We start from the raw sequence: 18,165 nt of genomic DNA, 5'->3' as shown, positions 1-18,165 counted from the left end.
TGGAACAGAAAACCTAATACCAGATGGTCTTACTTATAAGTGGAAGCTAAATGATGAGACTTTACGAACACAAAGAAAAGAACAACAGACACTGGGTTCTACTTGAGGGTGGAGGCTGGGAGGAGAGAGAGGAGCAGAAAAAATTACTATTGGGTACTAGGCTTAACACCTGAGTAGTGAAATGATCTGTACAACAAACCCCTGTGACAGGAGCAAACAAAATAATCTTTTATAAATGGCATTAATAACATTATTTGTAAGGACACTAAAAATTCAAAACTCTAAAAATTACACAGCAGAATTTAGTAATATCATCCTTCATGTCTCAATAAGGTCATGTATATTCAGCACTATGGAGACAGTAAATTTGATAAACCACTAGCTGTGCATTAGAATGCTTCTTCTGTCAAAGGTAATTGCCATGAACCACAGTGGAAAGTACTTGAACATGAGGAATCCTTCTCATAGCCACCAAGTTGCATAAGCACTTCTGGGATCCAAAATTTATTGTCATTATTTGCCAGAATAAGTAAGTTAATGATTCATTTCTTTCTCTTTGAAAACATTGACCATTTAACAGTTCCCAACTGTAGCTCAATCTTTCTTGATTTCTAGCAATAATTCATGTTTTTGTTTTATTTTTCTTTTTTCTTCTTCTTTCATCGTTTTATCCAAGCCATTCTCTTCCTCCTAGCTCTTTCAAGCTTTTATGATTACATGACCTTCAAAGGAAAATTGGCTAGAAACTTGAAAACCACATAAAATTCCAGTACTAAATAATGCTTTATGATTTGGAATGTGATCTTACAAAAATATTAATACAATGTGGGTCAAAGATAAAATATATTATTTTCTACTTGTTTTTTAAAATGTGTTTTATAACCTAAGTAAAAATATAGTTGACAGATTATACTGGCAGCACTTTTTTTTCAAATAAATGTATCATTAAAAATAATTCCTGTTTAGAAAATAAACTGACATGCCATTAAACTGAAAATCAGGGAATTAAAGCTTACTAGTCATAGAAACTCATAGCAACGCTGGTTTTCAGATTTAAAAATTTTGAGTTGTGATGATATTATAATAGTTAAAATAATAGTTACTATTTAAGCACTTATCATTTGCCAGGCACTGTGTTTTACCTTCGTCACATCCATAAATCCATCTGGTCACTAAATATGCACTTTGAAACATTCTCAGTCTGCTGGTGAGGAATCAGAAACTTAAGTACTTTGAAAAACCTGCCCATTCATCCCTGGGATGCAAGGCTGGTTCAACATACGCAAATCGATAAATATAATCCAGCATGTAAACAGAACCAAAGACAAAAACCACATGATTATCTCAATAGATGCAGAAAAGACCTTTGACAAAATTCAGCAGCCCTTCATGCTAAAAACTCTCAATAAATTATGTATTGATGGGACGTATCTCAAAATAATAAGAGCTATTTATGACAAACCCACAGTCAATATCATACTGAATGGGCAAAAACTGGAAGCGTTCCCTTTGAAAACTGGCACAAGACAGGGATGCCCTCTCTCACCACTCCTATTCCACATCGTGTTGGAAGTTCTGGCCAGGGCAATCAGGCAGGAGAAAGAAATAAAGGGTATTCAATTAGGAAAAGAGAAAGTCAAATTGTCCCTGTTTGCAGATGACATGATTGTATATCTAGAAAACCCCATCGTCTCAGCCCACAGTCTCCTTAGGCTGATAAGCAACTTCAGCAAAGTCTCAGGATACAAAATCAATGTGCAAAAATCACAAGCATTCTTATACACTAATAACAGACAAACAGAGAGCCAAATCATGAGTGAACTCCCATTCACAATTGCTTCAAAGAGAATAAAATACCTAGGAATGCAACTTACAAGGGATGTGAAGGACCTCTTCAAGGAGAACTACAAACCACTGCTCAACGAAATAAAAGAGTATACAAACAAATGGAAGAACATTACATGCTCATGGATAGGAAGAATCAATATCGTGAAAATGGCCATACTTCCCAAGGTAATTTATAGATTCAATGCCATCCCCATCAAGCTACCAATGACTTTCTTCACAGAATTGGAAAAAACTACTTTCAAGTTCATATGGAACCAAAAAAGAGCCTGCATCGCCAAGTCAATCCTAAGCCAAAAGAACAAAGCTGGAGGCATCACACTACCTCACTTCAAACTATACTACAATGCTACAGTAACCAAAACAGCATGGTATTGGTACCAAAACAGAGATATAGACCAATGAACAGAACAGAGCCCTCAGAAATAATACCACACATCTACAACCATCTGATCTTTGACAAACCTGACAAAAACAAGAAATGGGGAAAGGATTCCCTGTTTAACAAATGGTCCTGGGAAAACTGGCTAGCCACATGTAGAAAGCTGAAACTGGATCCCTTCCTTACACCTTATACAAAAATTAATTCAAGATGGATTAAAGACTTAAATGTTAGACCTAAAACCATAAAAACTCTAGAGGAAAACCTAGGCAATACCATTCAGGACATAGGCACAGGCAAGGACTTCATGTCTAAAACACCAAAAGCAATGGCAACAAAAGCCAAAATTGACAAATGGGATCTAATTAAACTAAAGAGCTTCTGCACAGCAAAAGAAACTACCATCAGAGTGAACAGGCAACCTACAGAATGGGAGAAAGTTTTTGCAACCTACTCATCTGACAAAGGGCTAATATCCAGAATCTACAATGAACTCAAACAAATTTACAGAAAAAAATCAAACAACCCCATCAAAAAGTGGGCAAAGGATATGAACAGACACTTCTCAAAAGAAGACATTTATGCTGCCAACAGACACATGAAAAAATACTCATCATCACTGGCCATCAGAGAAAAGCAAATCAAAACCACAATGAGACACCATCTCACACGGTTAGAATGGCAATCATTAAAAAGTCAGGAAAAAACAGGTGCTGGAGAGGATGTGGAGAAATAGGAACACTTTTACACTGTTGGTAGGACTGTAAACTAGTTCAACCATTGTGGAAGACAGTGTGGTGATTCCTCAGGGATCTAGAACTAGGAGTATCATTTGACCCAGCCACCCCATTACTGGGTATATACCCAAAGGATTATAAATCATGCTGCTATAAAGACACATGCACACGTATGTTTATAGCGACACTATTCACAATAGCAAAGACTTGGAACCAACCCAAATGTCCATCATGATAGACTGGATTAAGGAAATGTGGCACATATACACCATGGAATACTACGCAGCCATAAAGAAGGATGAGTTCATGTCTTTTGTAGGGACATGGATGAAGCTGGAAACCATCATTCTCAGCAAACTATTGCAAAGACAAAAAACCAAACACCACATGTTCTCACTCATAGGTGAGAATTGAACAATGAGAACACTTGGACACAGGAAGGGGAACATCACACACTGGGGCCTGTTGTGAGGTGGGGGGAGGGGGGAGGGATAGCATTAGGAGATATACCTAATGTAAATGACGAGTTAATGGGTGCAGCACCCCACATGGCACATGTATACATATGTAACAAACCTGCATGTTGTGCACATGTACCCTAGAACTTAAAGTATAATTAAGAAAAAAAAAAAGAAAAAAATCTGCCCAGCATTGTCATAGTATTGTCACTCAGCTCAGAGGTTGTGGATCTGTGACTTAAATTGAGAGTTTGCTCTCTTACTCACTACAGTGCCTAGATAATTGTGAAGATAAGCACACAATACTGAGCACATCACAGATGGTGACACACTCAATTCCTTAAAATTCATAAAGAATAATTTTTCCCAATCAGCGTATCAGAGAACTCAGCATTTGTTAACCATTCACACTCCAAAGCTCCAATTCCTTCTCTAAATATCATTCTTTCTGTGCCACTCAGCACCCGGGGACACAGAAGCCTCTACTGGCCAAGTGACAAGGTGAAGCTTTCAAACATTAGGAAATATTTCTGGTTTGTAAATACACATACAGCAATTTCTTAGTTACCCACCCTGAAAATCAGACAAAGAATCAGTTCATATTTAGTAACAAGAGGAATATACACTGATGTTCTTGTGTCTGCTACTATAGTTCTTGTTGTTTTTATTATTACTTTGGCTTTGGTGTTCTTTTACAGTTGCGTAGATATGAAGCCATTTACTGCTAATGATTTCATTTCTGTAACACTAAATTATATTGTGCTCCACTTTTAATCTCCTACTCTGCAGATAGAGAAGATCTTTGCCATTTTAGGCTCCAAGAGAGAAGGGAATCTGTCTGTGTTACACCATGTCCATACTACCAGTCCTATGCCTCCCACATAATGGACACTCAATAAGTTCTTATGATGACTGAATACTTTTTGTTTAAGTTGCTTCTTCTTTAATATTGTCTTTAAAACAAACTTTTTCAAATATAATTCTTCTCTTAAAAAGAATATTTCTGTAAAAAGTACCATAAAAAAAGAATATTTCTGTAAAAAAATACACGGCCGGGCATGGTGGATCATGCCTGTAATCCCAGCACTTTGGGAGACCGAGGCGAGCAGATCACCTGAGGTCAGGAGTTCGAGACCAGCCTGGCCAACATGGTGAAACCCCGTCTCTACTAAAAGTACAAAAATTAGCCGGGTATGGTGGTGGGCACCTGTAATCCCAGCTACTCAGGAGGCTGAGGCAGGGAAATTGCTTGAACCCAGGAGGCAGAGGTTGCAGTAAGCTGAGATCACGCCACTGCACCCCAGCCTGGGCAACCAGAGTGAGACTCCATCTCAAAAAAAAAAAAAAAAAGAAAAGAAAAAAAAAAAAGAAAAAAAGAAAAAAAGGGGTCATACACTAAGAAAGTAAGAAAGCAAATAGGAAACCCAAGGGTATTAAAAGGGCTCTCACTGAAAATGTGCATTTCCAATGTGCATTCAAGGCAGGGATTTCCTCATGCCTATTGAGGTGCACATCCTCACACATTATCAGTGCATAATGCAAATTATGAGTCAATGAGGGAACAAATGTGTACCATAACAATGATACTGAAGATAATTATGGTGATAAAGACATGGTTGTAATTCATAATTGTGATGCCAAATCTCTAAGTATTCACTATCCTTCAAAAACAAATAGAACTAGAACATATCCCTCAAGGAATGTTTACTCATCTTAAATTGGAATATGATATATAACTGTTGTATCATTTATATGGCTATCTGCCTACTTAGAAATCTAAAAAGACATCTTTGTTTTAATCATAAATGAATTTAGTCAGAATAAATAATTACACCTAAAGCATTGAGGCACAATGGGGAGGAAATTGGGTGTTTGGAATCAAGTTTTCTCAACTTCGCCTGCACTTGTCTATGGACTCAAAACAGCCTGACAATCCCATTCTCCAACATGACCTTTGCAGGCCTTCATTCACTTACTGGCAGTGAAGATAATTTTTATTAATAGTAGGTCTGAATGGACAAGAGTTATAAAACTTTACAGCACAGGGGAAGTTTTCATCCATCACTGTAAACAAGTTGATATCAAGTCTGAAAATAGACAACATATTATCTGGGTTATAGATCATAACAAATCACTTAGTGTAAGCTGGCTGTGATGAAACTGATAACTTAGCTTTCAGCTCACTAGTAGCAGATTTTGTGAGTGCATTAATGAGACCTACTAATTTAAGGAACTTAAACTATGCTATGTCAGAATATTATATCCCTGAAAAGTTTTCAAACTAACATTTCCAGGCAGGATCACAAGCACTGAACTATCCCATGTGGTGACATTTACATCTAGTTTGTGTGAATGGTGCTGTTAATATTATGCAGTGCACATACTGCACTCCTGTACCCAGAAGACTGTGATTTGGGGAAATAAAAACGCATTTAAATAAAATATCTCTAAGAATTACTATATCATCATACCTCACCTAAAACTTATGCTTTAATTGGAAATAGGTAAAGAATTCCAAATCTTAATATTCGCAGAATGCATCTCCAAAAATCTTATGTGATTTTCTCTTCAACATAACCTGTAAACTATTTCTGGGAACCTGAGTGTTGATTGTTATCAATATCACATTAGTTCCACTAGTTCATTTTCATGTTGAGGCTGTGAAAATAATCTTGTTAAATGTTTCTATAGTAAGGAAAAAATCTCTTCAGAGCATCAGATAGAGAGAACATGTTTGGTATTAGTCATTGCTTTTAAACTGACTCCAGCAGAGAACTGTAAACAAGATAAAGGAAAGAAATGCCACTTTATTGATTTTTGTTTTATCATAACACATTGGCATTTTTTCGCTAGACATCTGAGTAATTTGTTGGGTTACTTCTTGTTCAATTTGCATGTCTCTTGCTTGTGTCCATAGCCAAAACATCATTTCTGGGAAGTACAATTCCCAAAGCAATTGCTGTCAATGGCATTTAGTAACTCAATTAATAGAGCTTGGGAAGATTTTGTGAAAGCTAGATAAGAGTTTTTGAGTCAGTGTGAAGTGGTTGGTTGATATTTGTTCTACTTAAGGATAAAACTCCAGCATAAAAATTTGGTGAAACAGCACCATATTCCGGAATTTGAAACTTAGCATTTACCGATACTTGAAAATTCTTAAGGAAACCCAAAGACCACCCACAACCAAAGTTAACATAAAGCATTTTTAAAATTTAAGTGTCTCTCATCATAGCATAAACATATCCATTCTTTGATTTAATCCAATCATCTTTACAACATAGTTCAATAAAGGTTTCAAAAATAGGCATATCACAAGTTCAGATGTGTGTCTGTTTATGTGTTGTGACGGTATATTGGTAGTGGTTGAATAAGTGAATGAATCAATGAATGCATGAGTAAATGTCTATTTTAGTTAACAATTATCTTCACTGGGGCACTAAGTTATCATCAATCAAATTTTGATCTGACCATTTAGAAAATTCCACAGCTATTTGCTTTTTGATCAGCTGTTATTATTTGTGGTATAAAGTACAATTTGTGACTTTTTGGCAGTCATTGGAAAGGTCTTCTTTGGGAACACAGAAAAAAGCAACAGGAGTTCCTGATATATTTTTGAACTGGCTTGAAACATTCCTGGTTCCACACCACTCCACCAATCATTTGGGAGAGCATAAACAAGGTTGATGCAGGCAGTATTTTGCCTAAAGTAAGAAAGAGCCTCAGATGTATAGAATAGCTGGCCAACACAATGTTACCAGGGGTCATCAGGGTCCCTGTGATAATTAAGTGAGACTACTTCTGAGCCAAGGGTGACATTAAAAACATTTTGCTACCAATATGTCGTAAACACTGGCCAATCAGAATTGAAATGCATGAGTAGGATTTGGGGGAACTCCTGCTGTGCCAGCCAGTACCCCATTCTTGCTGGATCATGATGCTCTTGGAGGAGGCACCGGGGAGGAAGGGGAAGTGGAGTTGCACTGATGGCCTAGGGGCAGTGTCTATTTACCAAATGATAAGATACATTTTAACACACCAACAAGTTGCATGGTCCTTCTAGTATATGGAAGTGAACATCAGCCTTGCCCTTGGCTTCAGCTTCTTTAGGACAGTGGTTCTCAAAGTGTGGCCTAAAGACCAAGAATTCCTAAGATCGTATTAGGAGATCTATAGGGTTCTCCCTTTTTAAATGACTTATCTAGATGAAGGTAGATTTTTCTCTACATGTTTAAAGCAAGACAGAGTATAGCAAAAGAGAGAATGCTGAAGTACATGCACAAATCTGGCCATTTTTTACTGAGCCAGACATTAAAGCGATTTGTAAAAATAGAAAAGTGCACCACTTTTCTCAAAAAATTGCCTTTGTTTTAAAAATATATTTTAATAAAATATACTATTTTTATTAGCACATGATGAGTTAATTTCTGTTATTATTTATTTTGTTGTAAGTAATAATTTTTAAGAGTATAAAGGGATCCAGAGACCAAGAGTTTGAGAACAGCTACTTAAGGAAATAAAACAATAAGAACTGTAGAACACCAAGGAGGAAGAGCCTAATAGCCCCCATCCCTCGATCATTTTATTCAGAGTTCCAATTGTCTCTTGAAAGATTAGTTAATAATTTTAAAATATTCCTGCATTTTTCACTTATGCAGAACATGGCCACTAGCATATATTTATATTTCAAAATCTTGCTAATTTATACTAATTTCTGTGTATGAAGTTTTCTGTATTAGATTTTTTCATAAAGAAGTGCATTTAGCCAAACTTTGCTAATAAAATTTTTATCAAAATGCCATGAGGAAAAAACAGCTTTAAACAGTAAATTAAAATTTTAATTAGTCTATCAATTGGCATGCGCATGGTACTTCTAAAATACTTGTAATCTATTGGTTTTGTATCCTAAGAATTTTGTCAGAATCCCTTTCACGTGACCATTTTTACTCATCTTTTAGGAGAGAGGAAAAGTAAACATTAGCCTCAGTCTGTGCTATTATCTTCAATTCCACAGCAGCATAATCTAAACTACCATCTTTCATTTTATCTCAGAAAAGGATTCAAAGGTGTACCATTGTTTCATATATCAAAACAAACAAACAAGCAAAAACAAACACCCCAAATGATCTCTTTATAAAGTTGGTATGCCAACCTTAGTATAATGGTAAATGAAAAACAAAACTACACATTAAAAACAGACACCAAAGAAAGTTACTTGTCTCAATCATGATACTGAATGAAGGAAGGGGTCAAAAAAACAAACAAAAAACCCTCCTTTAAGAATCTGACCCAGATCCTGGCTTTGGTTAGTGCTTTTATTTATGAAACCAGTGTGGTCAAAGACCTTAACCCGACAATGTAGGTAGTGCCCTCAAGTGATTAACAGGAGAAAATGCATATTATCTTGTAAAATGCCACTTAGTCTAAGAGAACCAATTTCAGAAGCTTTAAAGTATGGAAAACAGCAACAACAAAAACATGTGTCTTAGAATCAAGTACAGTAACCAGAATTTCCTGGCATATAAAATTAATTAAATATTGCTTATATAGGATTAATGTGTATCATGACAACTTTATCAACTTGCTAATATACTTTAGCAAGTAAAATGCAAGGGGGAAATGGAAGCAAAAAATATAAAGTGATGGGCACACAGTTATCCAACATTCTTCAGGTATCTACTTCTAAGACCACAATCAAAGTGTACAAATTAATATGTGCATCCCCAAACCAAAAAATTTGATAAGCATATTTCTAGGGCATGCTATCTCTCTGCCTAATCTATCTTCTCTCATTGAGTATATATATTTGAAATATATTTTATTGGTCACAGATAAATTTTATCATGGTACCTTGATTTTCATAGATCAACAGGAAAATTTATAGCTCTTAAAAATCAACTTTTGCAAACAAAGATTAGGAATATACCTTTAAAACCTACGTTTAAATTATAAGGTGCTCTGGGTGCTAAACTCAACTCCGCAATGCTTCCACATCATAGCACATATAGCATTTATCAGGCTTTGAAGCAAAGTCTTAGATTCTATATACAGTAGCCAGGTGGCAGCTGTAACTCTCTACATTTTGTCTTTATTGATTCCATTTTCAAGAAGTGTACACTGAGAGGAAGTGTCTTGCTGCAATTGCCATCTATTGTATGAAGGTAATATTATAGTTCCTTAAGGAGACAGAAACTGAAGCTTCTTTCATTAATGCCAAGTTGCTAATTGAGTCTTGGGGCTTTGTGATGATAGTCTGTGACCCAAAGATATCTCTAATCAGCAGGCATTTTATCCAACCAAATTTTAAAATGTCAAATGAGTCTTTCTAGATTATGGGTGTTTGGTAGGGGACATGTGATAATGAGTGCTATCAGGCATCAGTTGTCTTCTGAGGCCAATAGGGTTATCTGCTGATGCACTGGACTCCATGCTAAAAACACATGGATCACTCCCTCCACCTCCTTTTTAGAACGTAATACCCACTGCCTTTCTAAAGTTGAGAATATTAAAACTCTTTATCTTTTTTATTAGCTTTTGATGTTCAGTGATGATTCTGTTTTTCATGTCTTAATGTAATGAGTTACAGTTTATATAGTACTTGAACATAACTATAACCTTTAAGAGGGGTTTTGAGACCTGCATGGAAACACTCAAAACAAACAATGGTCTTAGAAACAGAAACTGAAAAAAGGCTAAAGGATTTGCTGAGAAAAATTCCAGCTTCCTTTCTTCTTTACCACTGTTCTGTCAGTATTGAAAGTGTAAAATGCTGCATCAAGTACAATGCTTCTTAAATGATAAATGGATGAAGTAGGTGCTTTGAATGAAATACTAAATAGAGCTCTTCTGTTCAAAGTATGGCCTTGGTACAAAATGGCATTTATTCAAGTCATTCAAACAACTCTATTCCATTTCACAAATAATGAAAAGACCTCATGGAAGCTCAGGCACCTTTTCCTTGTCTTCTTACAAAAAAGTAACAAAAAGAACCCATTCGTAAGTGGCATTGGATCCATAAACTGGCTTTTTTACCAGTTTGTATTGAGGGTAAATGGACAGTGAGCTGTTCAGTGCTTTTCCTTCTCCTTGTGAAAAGCAAAATGCTGTATGTATCAACTTTTCTCCCTCTTTTTTGACCAAGACAATATCTTATTTTATATATATGTGTGTGTGTGTATATATATATATATATATAAACAGATATCAAAACATTTATGAACATATGGGAATATGCATAAATATACATACATGTGCAAGTAAATCATCTCAATAGCAGGATGAAAAACAGCCAAATTTTGTCTGCCTGTTTCAAAACACAAACATTCAACTTTCCCTATTGATTTCACTGAAAATATTTTGTTAAGTAATTATACCCTCATTTTATAGCTATTACACAAATAGAAATCAATTCTTTGTAGATAAGTATTTCAGTGAGTTCCTTTCAGGTTCGAGTTTGGTTAAAGACAGAAGACTTGCTGTAGTGCAGAAGTGAGGTTAATTTTGAAGTCCTCTACTCCTCAATAATTTCATCTAGAACACATTAACATGAGTCTGCTCATTTGCCCCTTTGAAGACATTGGGTGTTCCATGGGACCCAATTTCATCATGGCACACCATACGTCTGCCTTGCCACCTTCTGAGGGATATCTACTACCAAATTTCAGAGCAAATGTTGTCAGTCAGGACTCACCTCTCCTTCCCTGGGCCAAGGCCTCCCATTCTGGGTATATTTGCTTTGATTCTGTCGCTTCTTTTGTCCTCCATCAGCGAATTTGCACAGCAAAGGCTCACTGGGGGCTGGGAAGATAAGAAACCAATTCTACATTAATAACTCCCCCTTAAAAACTAAGTGATTATGTGAGTCACAGTAGTGCTTTGTAATGAGTATCTTTTGAAGTAACATCTTGCTTCTGAAGAGATATTTGGCCCCCTTTTAGTCTCAGCTCTGTTGGCCGCTGTTCTAACTAACTGGGCTTCAAAAAAGTACTGGCAGATCATAAAAGAATATAACAAATATCATTGAAAAAATAATCAGTTGAAGCAGAATGTGAATTTGTTTTAGAAGTAAAGAGGCGAGCACCAACCCTTCCGGTAATGTCAGAAACGTGTTCATAATCGGTATTTATATGTGGATAAATATTTCTTCTTCAAAGCAACCGTGTTTGCACTGTAGAAACTGAAGGATTCAATTTTGGAAAGATGATTAGGAGCTTCTTTCTTAAAAGAGAGACATTTTGCTAACTGCAATCAAATTAGCTTTTAAAAAATTAGTCCCCTGTAATTTCTAAATGGCTAGAAGCTGATGCTCTACCCAACCCTCTTCACTCCAATTTTCCAGTAAAATCTAGTCAGAATCCCAGGGAGAACAATTATTATAATGTTAAGTGAACCCACATGATAAAAATATAGCCAAAGGATATGGCTATGACTTGTGAGTCCCAGATTGCTTGATGTGGTCCTACATGACTCAGGTAAATGTATTTCCCAAGAGAAAGTACCAAAACTGATGTCTGAACTCCTCTTCCAACAATTACATTGGAAAATGACAATCTTTTAAAACCCAACAGGGCAAAATTATTCTTTGAGAACTGATGTTCTCCTTCACATCCCTGCTTGACTGGAAAATTGCTGCTTGTTATCACAATAAATATATTTTTAAATGAATGAATAAAATGAAAGCCAAAGTGGCCTGACAAACTTTTTAAATACATTAATATGGCTGGGAAGGTTAATTTCTTAGTTTATCTGTTGAATTAACCAAATATTAATTTGTCAGTTTACAGTCTGAAAACCAAAATGACCACCCTGCACAACTGTTACTCATTAGGAAAAGTATGTTTTACTAAAGATTAATGATACTAAAGGCCCTAATTCTTGACCAATTCCTGTGTCCTTGCCTTTTGCTATATAATATTGTGGAGCCCTCTCACTCTGACTCTAGGTCTGACCCCATGTGATTGCTTTGGCCAATGGGATGTTAGCAAATGAGACATGACCAGAAGCTTGAAATGGGTTTAAGTATTGAGAGTTGCTTCTTTTTCTCCTCTGCATGGATATGTGAACATGCCCAGGTTAGCCTGCTGGAGGATGAGATGCGAATAAAGATACGTCATCCTTAACATGCTAACATTCCAGCCAAGGCCATACTAGATCATCCAATTCCAGCCACCACCCAGACATGTGAACCCGCACATCCAAGATTGGTAGTGGTACAGAGTTAACTTGCAGTTCACAACAGAAAAAATATATAAGCCTAGGTGATATAAACTGAGCCCACCACACAAATGTGTAAGCTAAAGAAATCTTTATTGTTTCATGCCACTAAGATGTTATAATTGATATGTGGCATTATTGTCTTGATAGATAACGGACACAACTTCCCCAACACCCATTCTCCCCCATTCCCACCCCAGCTAGATTCCTTGCATTTACTTATCTGGGTAAAGTTAAACATTTTTAAGGAATTAATGAGAATTCCAAAATTGTTTCCAAAATCAACAGTGGAAAAAGAGTACAATCAAACAGGTACCTAAAAATAAATATTTGAGAATCATTTGGCTCTAAGGGGGAGTCATATTTTGTCAAATCCTTTTAGCTCACTATTAGCAGCAACTCTGTTTATCAGTACTGGAGGGAATGACTCAAAGAGACAGGGGTCACCACTGACCAAGAGAAATAAAAAACAAAATGTCATTTCTGCCCTATACAGAGCACACAGTTCTGTATAGAGAGAGCATTCAATAAATATCATTGCCTCACTGAACACAAGCGGTTTTTCACACTGACTGTTCTGATGAGCCTCTGACTTCAGTGACTTGGGTGAAGCCAGGAAAATCACACAAGAGAGACTGTATCATGGAATATCTGTAGATAGTCACTGCCTTTATGTTAGAAGTACTGTAAATTCTGATTCCTAATTCTTTATGTTATAAGTACTGTAAATTCTGATTCCAGATGAAAAACCTAAATGCTAAATGCAATCATTGCATCCCAATATTCTCTGAGTAACATAATTTCCTGTGAGATTCCAAAACTATGTATTTATATCAGATGTAAACTCATCCTCCTCTATAGAGTATTTTCTCTCTTGCCATTTTAAAGATTCAGGTACATACAGGTATTAAAATGGGATGTTCATGCTAACATATGAGTTCATCACTGTCAGTGGTACACATTTCTCACAAAAGGTAAATCTAGAAGCACCTTACATTTCTTGCTGTAAAGAAACTGGTTCCAATTTCTTGTGAGGAGGGATGACAGCTTTGTGTGCCTCTGTTAGGTAAGAAATTTTCCTAGCAACTACATTCACAGACACACACATTACACCCACAGGTAAGTTTTTGTTGTTTGTTTTTAACAGCTCTATTGAGTCAACTGACATAAAATAAACTGTACATATTCCCAGTATACAATTTGTCAGTGTTGATACATGCATATGCCTATGTGACCATCACCATTGTCAAGATAATGAACATATCCATCACCCTTAACAGTCAGAAGCTTCTTTCTACTCAAATATAGTCTTTTTTTAACCAAGGAATGTTATCCAAGAAGAGGACTTTTTTTTTCTTTTTTCTTTTTTTAGTATTTGGTGTTAATAATAGACTAAAGTTTATCAAGCACTTCCATTTTACATAGATAATTCATTTAATCTTTACTACAACTCTATGAGGCAACTAATATTTTTCCCTATTTTACCAGTGAAGGAAGTGAGATTCAGAATGGTTTAGTGGCTCGCTACGGGTCACACACCTGGGATGTAAACCTAAGTAGCAGCTAAACTACTAAGTGCAGTTGTAACAATACTGAATTAGAAATCAGGCTTTATCTGCTAGGTATCATCCTTGAGGAAAAAAATATCTTGTCGTACCTATTTGCACTGTGTCCAAATAAGCAGAATTGGCCCACACATAAGAACTTTTGTGTCCAGATTTATTTGTAAGTCCTACAGTCCATGCATGATGGGCCATCAGTGACCCAATATGGCATGAGATCGAACTTGATTGTCCTCTTGGATGTCTAATTCATAGTTGAGGAGCATGTTTTCACTCCCTTCCTTAGTCCCCATACCAGTTTTCCCTTAATATCATAAGGCTTCTGTTAAGGTCAGATTTATATTTAAAAAGAGACCAACTTGCTTATTTTGTTCTTAAAACCTTCTCTGATAATTTCCAGATTTTTATTCTGCCTTACGGCTGTAAGAACACATTGACCAGTGGCTACAGAAAATTCTGGGTTTCTTTTCCAAGTTGTAAATGGTAATCTATTTTTATTTAAGTTTTACCTTTTATACATCTTTGGGTAATGGCTTTTATGAAACATATTTCTACTCTTTGAAGCAGGGTTGTTTATTGTCCCCTAACAATGGTTCTTATAAGGTTTATAGGATAGTCCCTGGTTCTAATAGTCTAGAATATGACTTCTCTTTAGGTAGTTTCTATAGGCTCATATTTCCATAGGCTTTAACACATACTTTGGGGGCACTTAATTGTTAAGGGTGCCCGCTTCCTGGGTTTGAAGTCTGGCTCCCTTACTTGCTAGCTACAAAATACTAGGCAAATTTCCTTCCTTCCTTCCTTCCTTCCTTCCTTCCTTCCTTCCTTCCTTCCTTCCTTCCTTCCTTCCGTCCTCCCTCCCTCCCTCCCTTCCTTTCTTCCTTCCTTCCTCTCTCTCTTCCTTCCTTCCCTCCTTCCTCCCTCCCTCCTTCTCTTCCCCTTCCCCTTCCTTTCCCTTCCCTTCCTTCCTTCCTCCCTCCCTCCCTTCCTTCCTTTCTCCCTTCCTTCCTCTCTCTCTCTTCCTTCCTTCCTCTCTCTCTCTTCCTCCTTCCTTCCTTCCCTCCTTCCTCCCTCCCTCCTTCTCTTCCCCTTCCCTTTCCCTTCCCTTCCCTTCCTTCCTTCCTTCCTTCCTTCCTTTCTTTTACATTTCTGTGACTCATTTTTCTTATATATAAAATGGGGAAATAATGTTAAATACTTCATAGAGCTATTGTGAAAGTTTTTTTAAAGAATGTATTACATCTAAATAAATACTGAATCTGTTTGCTGCAAAGATTATTATTGATTAGAATCTCTGTCAGCCACTTCCCAGTTCCCAACTGTGAAACCCGGTCATGTGTCAGTGTCAGAGAGTTTGGAACATTTAAGCTTTATTTTCATCAGTTCTGTTCCATTTTAACTCCACAGAGGCTTCGTCAACATACAGAACTTGCAACTATCTTCAACAACAACAACAAAAAGATGTGTTGATGGAAAAGATCTGTGTTTCTAAAATGGTTCTTGTTTGCTATAGCTTGTCATTGGGTCATCTGGCCACTACAGCACTAGGTCCCTTTCCTGAGTCATTGCCAGAATTTGGCTTTCATTATCTCCTAGGTATGATGCATGTTACATTATTATTATCTGTGTTAACCTCCAATTGCCTATGATGAATGCTCTCTGTTCCTTTGCTGTTGTTTCTGATCATTAGTACTATTACTATTATCTTGCCACTCAATTGCAAAAGTTCTGCTGGCAGTTTAAATCCATCAGGGTTGTATTTTACTACTAGAAAAACTATTGAGCCATCTACATAGTAATAGATTTCACTGGGGTTTCCCTTTTCCAGATCCCATATTAAAATGTTAAATAATTACTGTTGCTAAAGCTAAGTTCCAGAAAATCTTTCCTCATTAAAAGAGACCATCTCGACCTTTTGTTACCTCTCCCTAAAACAATTACGTATCTATAATTACATTCCAAAAAGGCAGGTCTTTCCCAATTCCCTTATTTAAACATTTGTATTAAATAAATAAAATAAAATTCTCTAAATGAGTTATTTACACTAATATTTCTTCTACAGACTGGCATAAAAAAATTTAGCAGAGGCATCCCTTAAACAAATATTACCAAATAACAATGTTCTAGATTGCCAAGGATCAAATATATAAAGAGTATGAGATTCTGGATTTTAAGCCTACCTTAAAATTTTCCCTTATTGTAAAGAGAACTTTCAAATAGTTGTTTTTAACACTAAGAGAAAATTTAAAAGTCATAGGGTGAGATTTTCTTAGCTTTCAACTAAGATCTCTTTGTGCACTGTCTTCATAAATTTTACAATTTTTTTAAAGGTGTAAAAATTTAGCCACCCTGATATTTGGGGACCTGTATAAGCAGTTAGGCTATGAATATTGATAATGACCTATTTATATTTACTGACATTGCTAAGTTAAAACATCTGATTCTATTAATTTTAAGATGATTATATACTGTTAATTTTAAGATGATTTTAATGGAAGACAGATACAGCCACAATGTTTTACTAGATACATTTAAAAAAATTCCAGAAATACATTTTCTTTTTATTATTACACTTTAAGTTCTAGGGTACATGTGCACAATGTGCAGGTTTGTTACATATGTATACATATGTATACATGTGCCATGTTGGTGTGCTGCACCCATTAACTCGTCATTTACATTAGGTGTATCTCCTAATGCTATCCCTCCCCCAACTCCCCCCACCCCACAACAGGCTCCAGTGTTTGATGTTCCCCTTCCTGTGTCCAAGTACATTTTCAAATGTGCTATTTCAAAAACAATGAATATATTTCCATATTATCCTTAAATTTCAGGAGTCAAATTCAGATTAATTTCCTAAAGAGAAATATTTCATTGAGAGTGGCAGAGAAAACATTAGTAGAATAGGTGAACTAAAATTCACATAATCGCCTTGTTCTTAGGTAATTCCTAAATACCTTTAAGATAAAATCCAAATTCTTTGATTAGAAAATAAGAATTTTTCCCCTTCGTCATATCTTTATTAGTATCCTTCCATCCCTGAATAGTTTACACTCTGTCACTTCCTTTTTTTTTTTTTTCTTTTTTCTTTTTTGAGACAGAGTCTTGCTCTGTCTCCCAGGCTGGAGTGCAGTGGCTTGATCTTGGAGCTCAGCTCACTTCAACCTGCGCCTCCTGGGTTCAAGTGATTCTCCTGCCTCATCCTCCTGAGTATCTGGGACTATAGGCACACGCCGCCACACTTAGCTAATTTCACTCTCGTCACTTCTAAGGGCAGTTCCTCCCTGCCTGGAATTTCTTTTCCGAACTGCCCCCACCACACATGCACACACACACCCCTCCATCTGGCAAATGACAAGGAAGCCCTCTTTGACTCCCAGCTCAGAGTGATATTATCTAGTGTGTATTTGGCCAGCTTTCACAGGTTGAATGCTGTTTCTCTTTGTGTTAAATAAATCCTTTGACAGGATTAATTTATTTCTAGGTCTGAGGGTAGAAACTGATCATAGGAGAGGTTGGAGTGAAGTTTGCCGTGTGTATGTATGTGTGCAATGTGTATGTGTGTGTGCACACTTAACAGCATTTTGCACTTAGTTATAGATAATACATGAAAGTGATGTTACTCACAGTAAGGTCAATGAACCCAGCAGCACTGGACTCATCACCTGGGAGCTTGTTAGAAATGTAGACTCTTGGGCCCGTTTCCAGACCAACTATATCAAAATCTATATTTTAACCAGATCCCCAGGTGATTTCTGTGTATGTTAAGATTTGAGAAGAACCGTTTTGGTTATGACTGGCTCCATAACTGAAAGAGGAATGCATATTAAATGTTAAACATGAAATACTCTGAATAATTAGAGACTTCAGTAGCACAGAAATATTATATTGCTTACAATTTCCTTACTGTAGGATTATGGTGCCAATTACTTTCATTTAGTCTCTTTTAACAGTAGTTAAAATAGAGACTA

The 18,165-nt window shown here is 36.3% G+C and overlaps 1 protein-coding gene across 15 annotated transcripts in view; it reads right to left on the bottom strand.

Moving 5' to 3' along the window:
- Window positions 1–18,165, bottom strand: part of RBMS3 (RNA binding motif single stranded interacting protein 3) — a 1,471,465-nt gene that overhangs the window by 155,373 nt on the left and 1,297,927 nt on the right. For all 15 annotated transcript variants that reach the window (XM_054681570.2, XM_054681567.2, XM_054681561.2 and 12 more), the window contains one exon: window positions 11,110–11,216. In XM_054681570.2, the coding sequence (XP_054537545.1) occupies window positions 11,110–11,216 (107 nt within the window). The remainder of the gene's footprint in view (window positions 1–11,109; window positions 11,217–18,165) is intronic.

The sequence above is a fragment of the Pan troglodytes genome, chromosome 2 (genome assembly GCF_028858775.2).
Source record: "Pan troglodytes isolate AG18354 chromosome 2, NHGRI_mPanTro3-v2.0_pri, whole genome shotgun sequence".
Lineage (NCBI taxonomy): Eukaryota > Metazoa > Chordata > Mammalia > Primates > Hominidae > Pan > Pan troglodytes.
The sequence above is the reverse complement of the archived record's forward strand: the minus strand, read 5'-3'. Positions and strand labels throughout refer to the sequence as shown.